Raw genomic sequence first — 16,648 nt, 5'->3', positions numbered from 1 at the left:
CGCAGGCCTCCCTCCCCCATCTTCCGTCGGAGTCCGCAACGGGGGAGGGGCGCCTCTGCCGCCGCCCGGGGGAAGCCGGCATCTGGGCCTCTGCACACCTCGTCCTGCGGCCGGGTCCATGGCACTGTGAGCCGGCGAGGGAGCCCCGCTCGGCGCGGGGGTCGCCCGGCCCCCTCCCTGCCCCATGCACCCGCGGCTCTGAAGCCTGAGCGGGGCCGGGGGCCGGGCGGGGCCGGGGCCGCCGGAGGCATGGCGCCCGGGAACCGGTGGCGGCCGCCATCGCTGCCGCTGCTGCTGCTGCTGACGCTCGCGGCAGGTGCGGGCGGCCTGGAGTTCGGCGGCGGCCCCGGGCAGTGGGCGCGCTACGCGCGCTGGGCCGGCGCGGCGAGCAGCGGCGAGCTCAGCTTCAGCCTGCGCACCAACGCCACGCGGGCGCTGCTGCTGTACCTGGACGACGGCGGCGACTGCGACTTCCTGGAGCTACTGCTGGTGGACGGGCGCCTGCGGTTGCGCTTCACGCTCTCGTGCGCCGAGCCCGCCACGCTGCAGCTGGACACACCGGTGGCCGACGACCGCTGGCACATGGTGCTGCTGACCCGTGACGCGCGCCGCACCGCCCTGGCGGTGGACGGCGAGGCCCGCGCCGCCGAGGTGCGCTCAAAGCGGCGCGAGATGCAGGTGGCCAGCGACCTGTTCGTGGGAGGCATACCCCCCGACGTGCGACTCTCGGCGCTCACGCTCAGCACCGTCAAGTACGAGCCGCCCTTCCGCGGCCTCCTGGCCAACCTGAAGCTGGGCGAGCGGCCCCCCGCGCTGCTGGGCAGCCAGGGCCTGCGCGGCGCCGCCGCGGACCCCCTGTGCGCCCCCGCGCGCAACCCCTGTGCCAACGGCGGCCTCTGCACCGTGCTGGCCCCCGGCGAGGTGGGCTGCGACTGCAGCCACACGGGCTTCGGCGGCAAGTTCTGCAGCGAAGGTGAGCCCGGGGGAGCCGCCGCTGGGCGCCTGGACGCGGGAATGAGGGGCGGGAGGGTTGCCCGGGATCCAGGCCTGTGGGGGGCACCTGCGGTCCGCGGGCTCCTGCACAAGGGCGGGTGTGTGTACCAGCACGCGAGTTGTGAGAGGCGTGTCAGGACCCCTGTCTCAAGGAGAGGGCGCACGTGGTCAGCCAGGGAGCAGGACAGGCGGCGGGGTGCCCCAGGTGGGCGTGACCCGCCGGCAGGTCTGATGTGGGCGTGGCCTCTGTGGGCGTGGCCTCTGTGGGCGCGGCCTCGTGAGCCCATCCGGGGCGCCTCTCCCGATCCCCAGGGAGGGTTCCGTGGCGACCTGTGGGTAGGACTGTGTAGTGAGAGCCAACTAGCCAGAAGATGAAGGTCAGGCCCTTGAGGGCGTGTGGGTCGGGTGGGTGATCGACTGTGAGGCGACCGCGAGGGCCGGTGGAAGAGCTCTGTGTGGGCGGGGCCTTGTGGGCAGGGACGGGGATTGGGGGGCGGCCCTGTGAGAGAGCCCTGAAGGCTGTGTGGGGCTTGTAACCTCCTGGCGGTGGGTAGGGCTGTGAGAGTGAGAGTGAGGGAGCCGGGGCCTTCGAGGGCTGTGGGGAGGGCCGGGGCGGGCGGGGCCTAGGAGGCGGGGGCGTGGTTGGCCCGAGTGGGCGGGGCCACAGCCTGAGGGTGCGGGCCCGGGCGGGCGCGGGCGGGAAGCCCTGCCTGAGAGGCCCCGACTGGACCCGCGCCTGAGGGCCGGGACGGGAGACCGCTGGGCGCCGGGAGAAGAGCCCACGGGGCGCGCGTGCGAGGGTGGGTGGTGATTGTGAGGCTGTGACTGCACGCGCCAGGAGGGCGGGAAGCGAGTGTTTCCAGAGTCAATGAAGCTCGAGGGAGAGGGTGGCTGAGGCCTCTCAGGGTTGGCGACTAGAGTCACCGGTTTTGATGAGGGGGGAAAAAACGGCTGGTCGTCTCTTCCGGGTGGGAGACTGCAAGCGGAGGCTGGTTTTGAACAGCGGAGCCCTCGCAAGCTTGGAGTTTGGAAGGGAGATTGGGGGTCTGGAGAGGACTGGTGAGGACTCTGGACCTGGGTATGAAATCAGGACTTGAAGGGGTGGTTCTACCAGTACCCGGGATGCAAGAGGCCTTGATGAGCAAGGTGGGGGGACAAGGTCGAGGATGGCTGAGCCAGGCCTGGGGTGATGTGAGGTTTAGGGGAGTGGGCGAGGGAGGGACTTTGAGGCCCCTGTTGTACTTTGGTCTGGCTGGGGAGTGGGGGAGAGGTTGCCCATCAGTTTCGAGCCTGGGCATAGGCACCTCCTTCCTCCCTGGTGTGTGGCAGCCGTTTGAAGCAGAGGTGTGCAGTCCTGTCCTTCAGTCCCCCCTAGAAGCTGTGGGCTGCTTAGCAGTTGTGGGTGTGTCTACCCTCAAGACGTAGGGTCTTTGAGGAGTATGTGTGCCCACAGACTAGTGTGGCCCTGGGACTGCTTTGGGGATAGTGTCCTCTTGGCCAGGCCCCGGGGGCAGGAGCAGCCACGTTTGCAAGTGAAGTCCTGTACTTTGCCCAGTACTTTGACTGTGTATCTGCAGTTGTGGTAGAGGAATACATAAGGGAGGTTTTCAGTGGCTCTTGGGAATTATTTGTACAAAGTGGTGGGATGTATCTTCAAGAACTGTGTGTATTAAGTCAATCTGGCACCTTCTCGCCTTTTCTCCAAGGAGTGCAGGTGCTCCCTAAACTGTGAAATTGTGTGTCTGTGTGTGTTTGCTTGCATGCAGAGGTGCGGGAGTCTGGCGGTGTATCATGTGCGAATGGTCTGTTGGCAAATAAATTCCCGTGCCTAGTAGAGTGAGTAGTATGTGAGTGTAAGGGCGTGGCTGCGTGTGTAGTTATCCATGTGCATGTGTTTTCACGGGAGACCTCAGTAAGACACTGGACTTTATGAGGAATCTTTCATGACCTGTAACTTGATTCTCTGGTCCCTATGATCTCTCCCCTGCAAGCCTTCTTAAGAAAATAGCGTGAACTATGCTACTTTTTAAAAAATTATTTTTTAGAGATTATTTTTTTTGGCTGCACCATGCAGCAGTGTGTGGGATCTTCATTCCCCAACCAGGGATTGAACCTGAGCCTGCTGCAGTGGACGCTCAGAGTCTTAGCCACTCTACTGCCAGGGAAGTCCCTGAACCACACCCTTCTGACTAGATGGAAGGGTAATTTGAGCTACAGAGAAGCCACTGGTCCATGATCTCACTGTGGCAGAATTGGCCTGGGTGTATGAAAAATGCAGCCAGAGTCCTTGTATTCATTCCCTGAAAGGGTTCATCAGCCAGAGGCTCCCAGTGAGCCATATAAGATGTGTGCTTTGGGATGTGTGTTGTGGGGTTGTGTGTCTGAGATGTGTTTGGGTACCTGTGTGTGATGTGGTGGTTGTATCATGTGTGTATATATATTGTTGATCAGTTAAATGTTTGTGTCAGCTCTGTTGGAGCTGGGAGAGGCAGCTGTGTATCTAACCCATTTTGTGTGTGTGTGTGTGTGTGTGTTTGTGAGATACCCATTGAGGGAGTTGTGCTTTGTCTGAGATAAAAAGGTAGAGATGTTCATCTCTGAATTCCCTGCACCTAGAATGGTATTTGGCACTTAGTGGGTGTTTGGTAAGCATCTCTTCAATGACTAAATAGATGTTAACAAGTATTTGATAGAATAAAGGCACGGGGAGGGCTGTATGTGTATGTGGAACTATGTATGTGTATGTTTTCAGCTATGTGTTGTGGGCATGGTGGTTGCCAACGCTGATGAACTCTGCTTACAGCTAGCGATGACAGACTCAGTGACAGCTCCACTGCTTCTCCTCCCACCCATGACCTCATTCCCTCCCTTTACATTTGTTCCTTATTTCCTGGGTAGGTTTTGTAATATCCTGTGCTCGTTACACTTCTTCTAGTACATTCTTATCCAGCCAAGGAGGAAAGGAATGAGCTGCTTCCCCTTGGGTATTGGGTTTGGGGTTGGAAGATTTTAAGGGGAACAGGTCTGGCTCCTGATCAGGGCCAGAGTCTTCAAGCCTCTCTGGAAATTACAATTACGTCATTCTTATCTGCTTTGAGTGATCCCCAACTTTTTCCGAGATTGAAGACATTTTTAAAAGTCAGTCATTCACAGTACCCCTTCCAAACAGTAGTTATTTTAATATCTGTTTATTGTGAAAATAGATGACTCAAAGCTACTATGAATTCAGGAAAGCTTTTACATGGCTTTGATGTTATATTTGCCATTGTGGTTAATCAGATATACATTAGGAAAAATAGTTTTAGCTTTATATGTAAGACATACCAATCTGCCTTCAGCTAGTTGGTGGATCCTTTGGACACTCCCCACTCCCACCTCTCCTGCCTTCCTGGGTCTGGGCCTGCCCATTGACTGAGAACTTCCATGCTAGGAAATCTGCTTCTTTTCTCAGGTTCTGGTCACAGGTGATTGAAGACAGGGCTAAGTATGAGTCACTGAGTGTGTGTATTCCTGCTGACTGTCTGCCAAAGTAGGGATCAAGTAGACTGGGATTTTGCATTGATTTTCATGGGAATTCCTCCTCATGTCATTCATGTGTGGGGAGAAAGAGCTGAAAAGTGATCAAGGAAGAAGAGTATGCCAGTATGTGTGGAATACCTTGAGTGGAGTGGGGGCACAGAGGCATACGATGGAGTGTCAGGGGTGTGGTGTGTACCTCACTTGAGAGAGAAATGAAACCAGCGGTGATGCGTGTGTTAACAGGAAGATAGATGCATGGGTCTCATGTGTATTTGGTAGGTTTGTTGGCAGTTTAATTCAGCAGGTTATTGTCAAGGCCTCCTTTGTGACAAACTTTGTGTTGGGGGCTGTAGGTGAGTCAGACGTGGAGAAGACACTGCTCTGGGAGTTGCCTCCTTATCTGAGGAAGCAGCTGAAAAGCAGGCAGTGTGTGGTTAAGAGCATAGATTCTGTAGTCGGGCTGTCTGGGTAGTGACCGTGGACTTAAGCTGTCTCTGCCCGGTTTCCTTGTCTGTAAAATGGGACAGCAATACTGCCTACCTTAAAGAGTTGTTATGGGAATTAAATAAGCTAATTCATATAATATGCTTAGAATAGTGCCCAGCACATAGAAAGTGTCGAGAAATAACAGCAAGCAAACAGCATGCTATATGCAGCAAGATGCAGTGAGGCAGTGTAGCTTAGTGACAGTGAAGCTCTGTCTCCTGAGGGTCAGATCTGGGTTTAAATCTGACCTCTCTATTCACTAGGCCTGTGAGTCACATGAATACCTAACCTTCAGACTGGTTTTTCCTGACCTGCAGAATGGGAACAAGCATGGTTATCTCACAAGTTTCTTGTGGGAATTAAACAAGTGGTGTAAAATGAAGTGAAAGTCACACAGTTTTGTCCGACTTTTCATGATTCCATGGACTGTAGCCTGCCTGGACCCTCTGTCCATGCGATTCTCCAGGCAAGAGTACTGGAGTGGGTTGCCATTTCCTTCTCCAGGGATCTTCTCAACCCAGGGATTGAACCTGGATCTCCTGCATTGCAGGCAGATTGTTTACCAACTGAGCCACCAGGGAAGCCTAGTGGTATAAATTATAGTATTATTATAAACAGAGTACTCTTGGGATTTTGAAGAAGGGGAGAGTTTACAAATTGTGTGTGCATACGTGCTCAGTATGGCTCTTTGCAACCCCATGTGGTGTAGCCCACCAGGCTTCTCTGTCCATGGAGCTTTCCAGGCAAGAAATACTGGAGTGGGTTTTCGTTTCCTTCTCCAGGGAATCTTCCTGACCCAGAGACAGAACCCACATCTCTTGGGTCTCCTACATTGGCAGTCGGATTCTTTACCATTTGCACCACCTGGGAAGCCAAGATGGGGGATTAGTAATAAAAGACATACTATTTAAGACTGGTCTTGAATGTTGATCAGTAAACTTGGTTTACTGACCTCCTTGGCTGCAAGGAGGCCCCGCCAAGCAAAGGAGCTAGTAAGAACAACGGTGTAGAAGGGGAGCGCACATCATGGCCTTACAGGGGCACCAAGGAGTGAAGGGAAGACTGAGATCTAAAGTGGGAGAAGCAGCTCGAGGCCAGGTCTTGGGGTTGTTTTTTGTTTGTCTGTTTTCCCCCACCTCACAGCTTGCAGGATCTTAGGTCTCTGACCAGGAGTCAAACCCAGGCCCCCCGAGCAGTGAAAGCACTGAGTCCTAACCACTGAACCACCAGGAAATTCCCCAGGTTTTGACTTAAATCATTCAACTAATGTGTATTGGATGCTGTGTGTAGAGTATTGGTAAATGGAGCCACAAAATACTTTTGAGGAGGTGTGTGAATAAGAATGGTGTTTTGGAAGCTGGGAGTGAAGGGTAAAATGCAGTATGGAGGGCAGAGTCATGCGGTGGAGGAATCAGTGGGAGAAAGTTCAGGGAAGAGACACTGATGCCCTGAACCTCGGCTGTCTTGAGAGCGGCGAGGAAGGGTGGTGGCAGCTGTGGCGGCAGCAGCAGTGCAGCTGAGAGCCGTGGCGGCGACTGGAGCATGGCACTCTGCCTTTCCCATGTGGACAGGCAGAGGTGGTGAGGTTTCAGGTTTGCTTGGTTAGAAGGATGGTGGTGGGGGTGCCAGGGGAGGGGAAAGTTGGGAGAGGGAGCAGGTTTGAGCCACAGATCACAGCCCTGTCTTGCTGTTCCTAGACAGAGGTGTCCTGGCAGTCGGAAATGTGAGACCAGAGTTTTGAGTTGAAGGTGGGGCTGCAAGTGGAGACCTGGGAGCCGCGTGTGTGGAGAGTGTATTGGAAACTTTAGGGTCAGATGAAGTGGCCAAGGAGGAGGTGAAGAGACGTCAGGGGGCTCATTTAGGAGGAGGAGGGAAAGCAGCAGCCGCAGACACTGGGAGGGAGCAGTTAGAACAGAATGGGAATCAGATCACAGTCAAGGGAGGAGAGAGCAGGGCCTCACAGCTAGTGGGCGTCTGCTGTGTGTGTTGAAGGCATGACCGCCCCGTGAGATTAAGAGCTGGGATCTGAACCTGAACTGACTTTGGGGGCTCCCACCTTCTCCACGCTGCCTTTGAAAAGGAGATGCGGTCAGTCAGCTGTGTCGTGGATGGCCTGCGCTTGGTGTATTGGAGGTGCTTTGGGACGGTGTTTCATCCGAAACCAGTAACCACCCCGGATTCCTTGGGATACAGCTTCTTCTTGCAGCCAGTGTGTGATGAGTGTGTTCCCATCTTTGTCGGCCGGCTGTTCTACCACTGAGAGAGGGCAGTGGAAATCGATCGGTAAACTCTCAGCCTTCCGGAGCCCTCAGGGGGGAACTCCTCCTGAAAAGGGGGGCATTATCCCATTAAAATACACAACTCACCACCATTTACAACATTTCAGATGGAAATCTTTAAAAAATATGTTGCACACCTCCCTGCCTGCCTAAGCGCATTTGGAAGGTGATTTAGCCTTTTCCGGAAGACTCAGGCTGTCGTGATTCCCCTCAGGTATTGCCCCGGACTGTCACTCAGTGCTTCCTTTGTTGAGGTATGTCCCTGCCTGAAATGATGCCAGACTGCTGTACTTTTGTGTTCTTATGTTTGCTTTTTCTAGTTTTTCCACCTCCGCCCTTTGGAGGATTTGTCAGGTGGCAACCCTCCACCCCCACCCCCGCTCTCTGTGAATTTGGAAATCAGCATTCCCAGCATGTTAGAATTGTGTGTCACTAACAGAGAGCGGATTCTGGGTTGGGTGTGAGAGGCTCCCTTATGAGAAAATAACAGTTTTTAATGTATAACTGTTATCATGTCAGTTGTGGCTGCTCAGCACTGTTTCTTTTCTGTGGTTCTGGTCTTCATCACTGTCCTTGATAATGAATCTGCCGGAATCCTGAATTCATGTTAGCCAAGACAATACCATTTATGCCCTCTGGGGAGGCAGTCAAGACCTGCGTGTATGAAAGTTGAGTAAATGAGGTCACATATGTGGAATCACTCCGTCAGCTCTAGCATCTAATACCTGTGGTCCTGACAGCTTCTGCTGTTGGAGACAGCTCCAGGCAGAAAGCGATGGACAGCTGAGAGAGCTGGCTGGTGAGCGACTGCTGTAAGATCCCAGAGATGAGGTAGGTGTTCCCAAGGAGAGCCTCCTAGGGTGGAATGGTTAAGAGCATGGGCTGCTGGGCTTAATCTCGGGTTTGCAAACTGCTGGCTGTGTGAACCTGGACAAGTTGCTGAATCGCATTGTTTTTCAATGTTCTACTCTGTGAAATGGAGGTCATGTGTTGTTGTGAGGACTAAATAAGTGAATACATGGAAATATGATGTCACTGACTCAATGGACATGAGTTTGAGCAAACTCCAGGAGATGGGGAAGGACAGGGAAGCTTGACATGCTGCAGTCCCTGGGGTCGCAAAGAGTCAGACACAACTTAGCGTCTGAACAACAACAAATGGAAACCCTTAGGTCTTCCCTGGTGGCTCAGATGGTAAAAAATTTGCCTGTAATGCAGGAGACTGGGGTTCAGTTCCTGACCCTGGAAGATCCCCTGGAGAAGGGAATGGCTACCCACTCTGGTATTCTTGAATGCCTGGAAAATTCCATCGACAGAGGAGCCTGGCGGGCTACAGTCCGTGGAGTCGCAAAGACGTGAACATGACTGATCGATTAACACTTTCACTTTACGATGTGCCAGGCACTATTCTAAGTGATCAGTAAATGCTACTATGATTATTAACCCTCGTGGTCTAAGAGAAGGCTTCAAAGAGGAGGTAGAACTTGGCTAGATCTTGAAGGATGGCTGAGTGAGATTTGTGGAGGTAAAGGAAAGGCTAGGGCTTTATCGCCAGGAAAACGGCCTAAGTGCAGAGTCTAGAGGATGTGAGTTGAGTGTATCAGGCCAAGATGGTGGTGGTTTGTTATTATTTTTAAACTACCTATTTATTTGACTGTGCTGGGTCTTAGTTGCAGCATGCGGGATCTAGTTCCCTGAGTAGGAATGGAATCCAGGCATTGGAAGTGCCGCATCTTAGCTGCTGGCTGGGCCACCAGGGAAGTCCCTGGTTGTGCTTTATGGGAAATAAGGTCGGAATTGCAGATTAAAACCAGCTTCTAGAAATCTTGACTTGCAGGCCCAGAATGCAGCCCATCAGAACTTTTAAAGCCAGACAAATTTGGTTCAGATTTTGATTCTGCCCCTCTGCCCAGCAGTGTGGCCTTGGGAAAATTTCTTCCATTTTCTGAGCCTTGGTCTCCCCATCTCTCTGAGGGAGTAATAGTATCTATTGATGAAGTATTAACAGTAGGGAAATGGTGGACAGAAAGAGTCAGGCTCACCCAAAGTGCTGGGTAAGTGAGGAGTGTTCACTTTTAACTTTTTATTCATTCAACAAACACAGGCCTGCCTTTTTCTGAGCCAGGAACTGTGTGAGCAGCTGGATACACAGAGATGAATGAGACATTGTCCTTGCTCTTGGGGATCTCACAGTCCAGCCAGGAAGCAGACATGGAAACACAATCGCGATAGAGATCCGAAGTGAAATAACAACCCAAGGTACATCTTGAGAACTGGCACAAAAGCAGGATGGATGGCTAGGAGGTCAGCTCAGAACACAGACCTACATAGACTGACCTAGTCTGGAAGCAGGAGCCGACTTCTCAGGCAGCCGAGGGAATAGTATGTATAGCCACATGGCATATTAGGGAAACGTGGAGTGGCTGGAGCCTGGATTGTTGCAAGGAGGGGAGGTTGGAGGGAGGCGTGGTAAAACCTCAAATGGACTTTCTCAAGAAAATTGGACTGGGACTTCCACGGTGGTCCAGTAGCTAAGACTCTGCCCTCCCAACGTGGGTAGCTGGTGTTTGATCCTTGGTCAGGGAACTAGATCCCGCATGCCACAACTAAGAGCTTGTGTGACGCAACTTAAGATCCTGCATGCTGCCACAAAGATTCTGCACACTGCAACAAAATTCTTTCGTGCTGCAACTGAGATCCGGCACAACCCCCCAAAAACAACCCAAAGAAAAACAAAAAAAGACTGGACTTGGACTTCCCTGGTGGTCCAGAGGTTAAGAATCCGTCTTGCAATGCAGGGGGTGCAGATTCAATTCATGGTCCGGGAAGATCCCACATGCCGTGGAGCAGCTAAGACCATCTGCCATGAGTACTGAGCCTGAGCGCCTGGAGCCCGTGCCCCACAACAAGAGAAACCACTGCAGTGAGAAGCCTGCTCACTGCGACAGAGTAGCCCTTCCTGTGATGAAGAGTAGCCCCTGCCACGACTGGAGAAAGTCTGGGCGCAGCAACGAAGACCCAGTGCAGCTAAAAATAAAAATAAAAAAAGATTGGACTTGATTTTGTAGGTCCTGGGAAGCCTTGAAGAGTTCTAAGCAGAGTCATGACTTGGTTGGACCACTTTGGTGGTGCTTGGACTGTGAATTACAGGGTAAAAAGACTGCCGTAGGAGGAGATCCTTTAAGAGTGTTCTGAGAAGAGGGTCTGAGGAGGGTCTGGCCTTGGGCTGTGCTGATGGTGATCGAGGGATGGAAAGAGTTTCAGGGAGTCAAGCTGAGCTTTTAGAGTTTTAGAAGCTGGAATTGATAGGACCTGGTGATTGGTATATGAAAAAAAAAAAAAAAAGATCAAGGCTGCTTTCTGGGTGCCTGATCTGATCAGGGAAGGCCAGCAGGAGGAGGGGGCCATCGTGGACAGGAGGACACTCAGCCTGTGAGCCGCTCGGGTCACGCTTCTCTGTAGGCAGGTCAGGACACAGAAGAGGTTTGTACCTGAGCCACTGAGAAGTTCTTCCCACGTGCGTGTGTGTGCCTATGTATTGATCACAATGGTACTTAGTAAGGTGTGTCTGGTACATGAACCAAGAGAGCCAGGCGGGGTTTGGGTGGGGGGACCAACTGGCAGGAGACTAAGGCAGGAACCTGAGTTAGGGGTGAGTGTGGGGGCTCTGATGACCAAGGAGTGCAGTGGGCAGAGGCAGAGGTGATTTTGTGCTCCTGGGCAAGAGTCCTTTTCTGTGCAAAGGAGGGAGATAACATACCAAGCTTGTGAGGGTTGCCCGGAAGCTGGTGTGTGATGGCACACAATGTGTGACTGACTCATGGCATCTCTGGAGTGTGGCAGCGTGTGGGGCATATACTCCATAAGAAGTGTTGGTTGAGGTACTTCCCTGGCAGTCCAGTGATTAAGACCCTGGCTTCCAGTGCAGGGGACATGGGTTCAATCCCTGGTCTGGGAACTAGGATCTCACATGCCACTCAGTGCAGCTGAAAAATAAAATTTAAAAAAAAAAGAAGCATTTGTTGAAAGCAGTGCCTTTGCTGAAGGCAGGAAAATGGGCACTTAGTTGCAGAGGGTGGAGATGTCGAGTGTGGCTTGAGCAGGGGCTGGGTGTCAGGAATTGAGTGGTTGCTGAGCACACGGCCGTGGGTGCAGAACTGGCCTGCAGGGAAAAGGCCAGGGCTACAAATACAGGTTTGGGGGTCCCTCCGCCATAAAAGTGAGCTCTCACGGAGGAGGGCGGGAGAAGAGAGAGGAGTGGAGGGCACGGGGCTGAGCCTGGAGGGGCCCATGATGGCAGGTGAGGGGCACAGGTGAATCAGCAGAAAGCGAAGTGCAGCCAGGAAGAAGAGGCCAACGAGTCCCCAGGTGCCTCGCTAGGAAGCCAGGAGACAGGGGACTCATGCAGGCAGCAAGCTATACTTGGTCGTTCGACCTTCCTGAGTGTAGCATGACCTACCTTTGTATCAGGTGGGAATAGGGTTTGCAATCCCCGCCATGTTGGATTATCCAGAAACCCCGAGCCTGCTTGTTTGTGCAGGAGCTAAAGAGATGAGTGTGCTGACCGGCCAAGGCCCCAGCACACGGGGGCCGAAGTGATCCCAGACACAGGGCTGCTCACGAGAGCCCGAGGGTTTTCCTGGGGGCCCTTCCTAGCCAGCTCCCCTCCCCACCATAAATGTCCTGTGATTCAGTTTATTTAAGCAAGTCATTGTATACATGGCTATTGGGGGATGCGGCTGCCAGGTAAAAGAAGCCCTGGGTTGTAGAGAAGTGTGTGTGTAACACATGTAGACACGTACAGGCTTGTGTGTGTGGGTTTGAAAATGGGGGATGATAGATCATAGACAAAAAAGGGAGCTGTGTTCCTCACAGGGGGTGGAGATGGGTGGGTCTCCAGCCCCTGGAGGGAGTGGGGGGTGGTGTGCAGCTCATATTATGTATTAGATCGCAGCGCGGGTATTGATTCTGCATGGAGCCTGTGTGTACTGTGGGGGCGGGTATAAGATGTGACAAATGACAGTGTGTGCTTCTGGAGTTCACCTAACCCTGAGAGCGGATGAGACAATAACACAAAGTGTGTGCATGCGGGCATGAGTGTGTCCTGAACAGCTGTTTGCCTGTGCATGTGTGTATCCTGGGATCCACTTACACATGTGTGCGTGTGTGTGAGCCCAGCCTTCTTGAGCTTAGTTGAAGGAATCGCCTCTCGGTTCCCTCTGTTCTTTCCTTCCCTCTTGACCTACATGGTGAGCCCGAGGGACAGGCTCAGGCTGGCCCCTAAGCGGTGAGGGCTGACTGCCCAAAGGCTGTGACATGACAGAAGGGTAGGTTCAGTCTGGCCCCCCCAAATTTGACCCCTTCTACCACTGAAGTAGCCCATCCAGCCTGGGGGCATTTTGTCTCAGCCAGCTGTTGAAAAGTCATTTATCCCAGAATCGTAGAACCAGAGCCAGAAGGGGCCTCAGAGGGGCCCTAGTCCACCCATCTCCACCCTGGAGAGGCACTGGAGGCTCAGAGAGGCTGAGTGACTGGGATGGGAGTCATGCAGCAGTTTGCGACAGAAGCTGTGTACTAACCCCCAACCCCAAGGGTGGTGATGGGAAGCACGGTTGGGTCTGAGTGTGCAAGGGTCTCAGGTGTGAGTTGTGTGAGAGATTATACAGGTCTCTGCATCACGAAGTGCCTATGTGTGTCAGTGTGTCAGTGAGGGTGAGCCCTGCGTGAGCGTGTCCCCATCTGTCTCTGAGACGCGGTGGCGTGCAGGGAGGAGCGTGCTGGGGGAGGCTGGGCGCCTGACTGCCGCTCCTGGCCTGGCCTCTGATTCTCCACGTGACCTTGAACGGTTGCATCTCTGTCCTGGGCTTCAGTTTCCTGAAGTGTGACTTAGGCTCAGGTCCCCTTGGGCTCTGTGACCCTATGTGTGAGGTGCCGACTCAGGGAACAGCTTGGTCTCTCATCCCCCAGGGGCCTTCCAGGTTGGGTGACTTGTGTCCAGGCCTGGGCGGGCTAGAAGACCTTAAACCCACCTCCCATCACTCCGCGTGGAGCCTGTCCTTGGTACCCGCGTTAACAGCCCTCTTTTTCTCTCTCTTTGCCTCCCCCTTCCTGAACCTCGCTGGCCTATAGAGGAGCACCCCATGGAAGGTGAGTGATGCCTCTCGGTCGCTGGGAGGTGGTGGATCACTTGCTGGGGGTCTTGGCGGCCCCCTCCCCTGCCCATGTGGGGGGCCCAGGGAACGATGTCCTCTTGGCTGCCTTGGCCCACCCCCCAACCTGTCCCCTCTTTCTGGTCTGCTGGGGAGAACGGCCCCGCAGGGCCAGTCCTTCCACTGCATGTCCTCAGCCCTTCTGCCCACCGGCCTGTCTTCCTCCCTGGGAGGAGACCAGACTGGGAGTGGAGCTGGAGGGGTGGGGCTGAAGATTCACAAGTGTCCAGAAATGACTGAGAAGATATGTTTTTGCTCAGCCCAGGGGAGGAAGCGTAGAAGGACCATACTGCCAGGGCCTGGGGGCTCGGGTAGAATTCGCTCCGGGGTCTGAAGAGTGCAGGCCAGGGGTAGCGGGTCGGGTCCCTGGGTCAGGGTGTGTGCGCTGGGTGGCCGTTTCTCCTCTTTGACACACTTGCAGTCCCCTGTCCCCTGGGCTGGCATGAGTAGGTAGGGTGGTCTGCTTCTTCCTTCAGCCCAGGCCCAGGAAAGGGCGCCGAGCGTGCCTCACTTCAGGGTCCCTCTGTCCATTCTTTCCCTGTCTTCTGCTTCATTTGCCTTTTCTCTCTCTGGTTTTTGTCTCTGCCTCTTTTTCTCCAGGGCTCTGTCCCTGGACTTCTTTCTCTGTTTCTGTCCTTCCCGGGGCTCCCTCTGGGTTCCTGTCATTCTCTGAACCTTCTCCTCTCACTGTGCTTTTCCATGTTTCTTTTCCTCCTTCGAGGTGGACCAGATCAGGGAGAAAAAACTGGGTTGGATGGTCCAGGCTTGAAGGCAGGGCTGCAGTGGAGCTCGCGTGGCCCCCACAGGAGGGCAGGCAGGGGGCTGGGAGGGAGAGAGGGTCCTGGTCACCAAACCTGTCTCATACTTTCTTCCTGGAGCAGCGGGACTGGGAAGCATGTGGGCAGCCCACTGTGCCCTGGATGCAGGAGTCTGGGGCAGAAAGGCAAGGGGGCTTGGCTGAGTGTGGGGCTGGAATCCCCTTTCCCTCGTGGTGTCCACGTTTGGCTCGTCCCTCTCCCCGCTGTCCCTTCTCCTGGAGTGTCCTCAGGTGCCCTGATCCTGTAGGCAGGCACCCACGTGTGCGTGCGTGTGTGTGTGTGAGCCTGCGTGCACACATGTTCATGCGGCTCTGTTGTATCTGAGTGCACGTCTGTACACGTACACTTGTGTACGCGTCTGAGTGTGTGCGGAGCTGTGTGCCTCTCCAGCGTCCTGCCTTTTGTGGCCCGCGTCTCGGGAGCCTCTGTAGAAGCGTCTGCATCTGTGTCTGCATCTGTCCTGTCTGGGTCTGTCTCTCCGTGTGTCAGTGTTTACCTGTGTGTGTGTGTGTGTGTGTGTGTGTGTGTGTGTGTGTGTGTAAGAGAGAGAGAGTATGCGCGTCTGCGTGGACGCAGCCTTCTGAGGGCTGGAGATAAGATTTAGTGCTGATGTGACTTTTACTTGCTCTTGATGTCATGTCTCCTCCGGAACAAAGGGAGAGATGCAAGAGGAAGAGGGGGAAAGGGTGGAGGAGAAAGCCTGTGGGGAGGGGGCAGACAGACCGGTGGGGGGGGGGCAAGTAGAGGCGGGAAGAGGAAGCAGGCAGCGCAGGGAGGGGCAGAGAGGGGAGAAGCCTGCTGGGGAACAGCCAGGCCACGAGAAGAAGCCGGAGGGCTGGTGGGGGAGGCGCAGTGGCCTGGAGCTGAAGGGGAGAAAACAGGGAACAGTTCTCCAAACAAGTAGACTAGAGGGCCAAGAGAGGAGCTGGGTTGCGGGGACAGTGGGGACTGAGCCCCCTGAGCCATCTCTTGGGGACACCATGGTGGCCTGCTGGTCTGGATGAGGCCTTGCCTGTCAGTGGTTGGACAGCCGTGTGTGTCTGTGGCTGTGTGTGTGTGTGTATGTATGTGTGTGTATACACACACAGGGATGTGATTCATCTGTGTGTCTCTGTGGCGTGGCTGCTTGTGTCTTCCAGTCTTGTCCCCCATAGCCCTCTTTCTTCTTTCAATGCTGGTCCTCCCTGGGGTTTTGGTAGGAGAGTGAGGGGGTACGGCTGAGAGTGGGGCAGCAGGTCTGCCAGGTGGTGGTTTCATGGGGGTGGACTGGGGGACTCCTCGGTGGCACTATGCTCTGGACTCTGCGGGTCCCCCTTCAGATTTCTGAGACCTCCGTGCCTTCGCCCCCTTTTCCAGTCCTTGGACACTGTGGCTCAGGCCTAGCTTTCTCCCAGGAACCCAGCCATCGTGCTCCCCAGGCTCTTGTCAAGTATCTCCTTTTGAGGATCCTGGTAACCCTGGCTCCTTTCCCTCTAGCCTTTTGTAGCAGCGAGAGGAGACCCAGAAGCAGCCAGACAAAGTGCCCTAGGAAAGGACCCTTAGTAATGCCATCCGTCGCTGCCGGCTCTTCTTCAGGGGCCGGCGGAGGGCTGATGCCACAGGTGGAAGCAGGGAGGGGTGTAAGGAGGAGGGCCACGGCCTGGGGAGAGCAGAGAATTCAGGCCAGTGGCGAGGCAGGCTTTAGGGAGGGCGCCCTCGGGCCAGGCTGGCCTGAGCTGCGGGTTGATGGGTAGACGACGGGGCAGGGAACCGGCCTCCCCTTCCCCAAGATGGCTGGTGCTGTCACGCCTGAGGGAACCGAGCAGCTGGTTGCCGTGGTGACAGAGGAGAGTGCCGCATGCTAATGAGGCTGGCGGGGAGCCGGGCAGTGCAAGGGTCTGCAAGGCGGAGAAGCCGCTGCCCCCAGCAGTGGTGCTGGTGCGGGCCTGTGGGGACAGAAGCGGGGTTCACAGGGCACTCGGCTCTTGGGCCTGGAAGACCTGGATGAGGGGCTAGGGCCCCAGGTCTAGGTCCTGCAAGTAGGGGGTTTGGAAGAAGATGGTAGTTTTGGAGGAAACAGTTGGTGGGGGCATTCGGAGCAAGGAATGAGACTCGTCCAAATACTTGGGTTCCCTCCAGTTTTGTGGTTGAAACCTGTGTCTCCCCAAGAGCTCTTCTGTCCAGAGGCAGCCCTCAGCAGCTGTGCTCCCCTCCCCCAGCTGGCCTCGGACCCAGAGGTGGGGAGAGACTAGAAGGGGGCAGCAGGAACCATTCGCCCATCTTGCTCAGGGCCCAGGCCCTTGGCCCTCCACCATGCCCTTCTGGCCTTTTTGCTGTCTTTCTTTCTGGAACCCAGGCATCCTGA

The 16,648-nt window shown here is 54.8% G+C and overlaps 1 protein-coding gene across 12 annotated transcripts in view; it reads left to right on the top strand.

Annotated features, from left to right (window-relative positions):
- The first annotated feature begins 232 nt into the window (after positions 1-232).
- Positions 233-16,648, top strand: part of NRXN2 (neurexin 2) — a 100,310-nt gene continuing 83,894 nt past the window's right edge. For all 12 annotated transcript variants that reach the window (XM_042238084.1, XM_042238083.1, XM_042238082.1 and 9 more), the window contains exons 1-2: positions 233-973; positions 13,407-13,424. In XM_042238084.1, coding sequence (XP_042094018.1) covers positions 250-973; positions 13,407-13,424 — 742 coding nt within the window. In that variant the 5' untranslated portion in view covers positions 233-249. The remainder of the gene's footprint in view (positions 974-13,406; positions 13,425-16,648) is intronic.

This window comes from Ovis aries, chromosome 21, assembly GCF_016772045.2.
Source record: "Ovis aries strain OAR_USU_Benz2616 breed Rambouillet chromosome 21, ARS-UI_Ramb_v3.0, whole genome shotgun sequence".
In the NCBI taxonomy this organism is placed as follows: Eukaryota; Metazoa; Chordata; class Mammalia; order Artiodactyla; family Bovidae; genus Ovis; species Ovis aries.
This window is presented reverse-complemented; position numbering and strand designations above follow the sequence as displayed.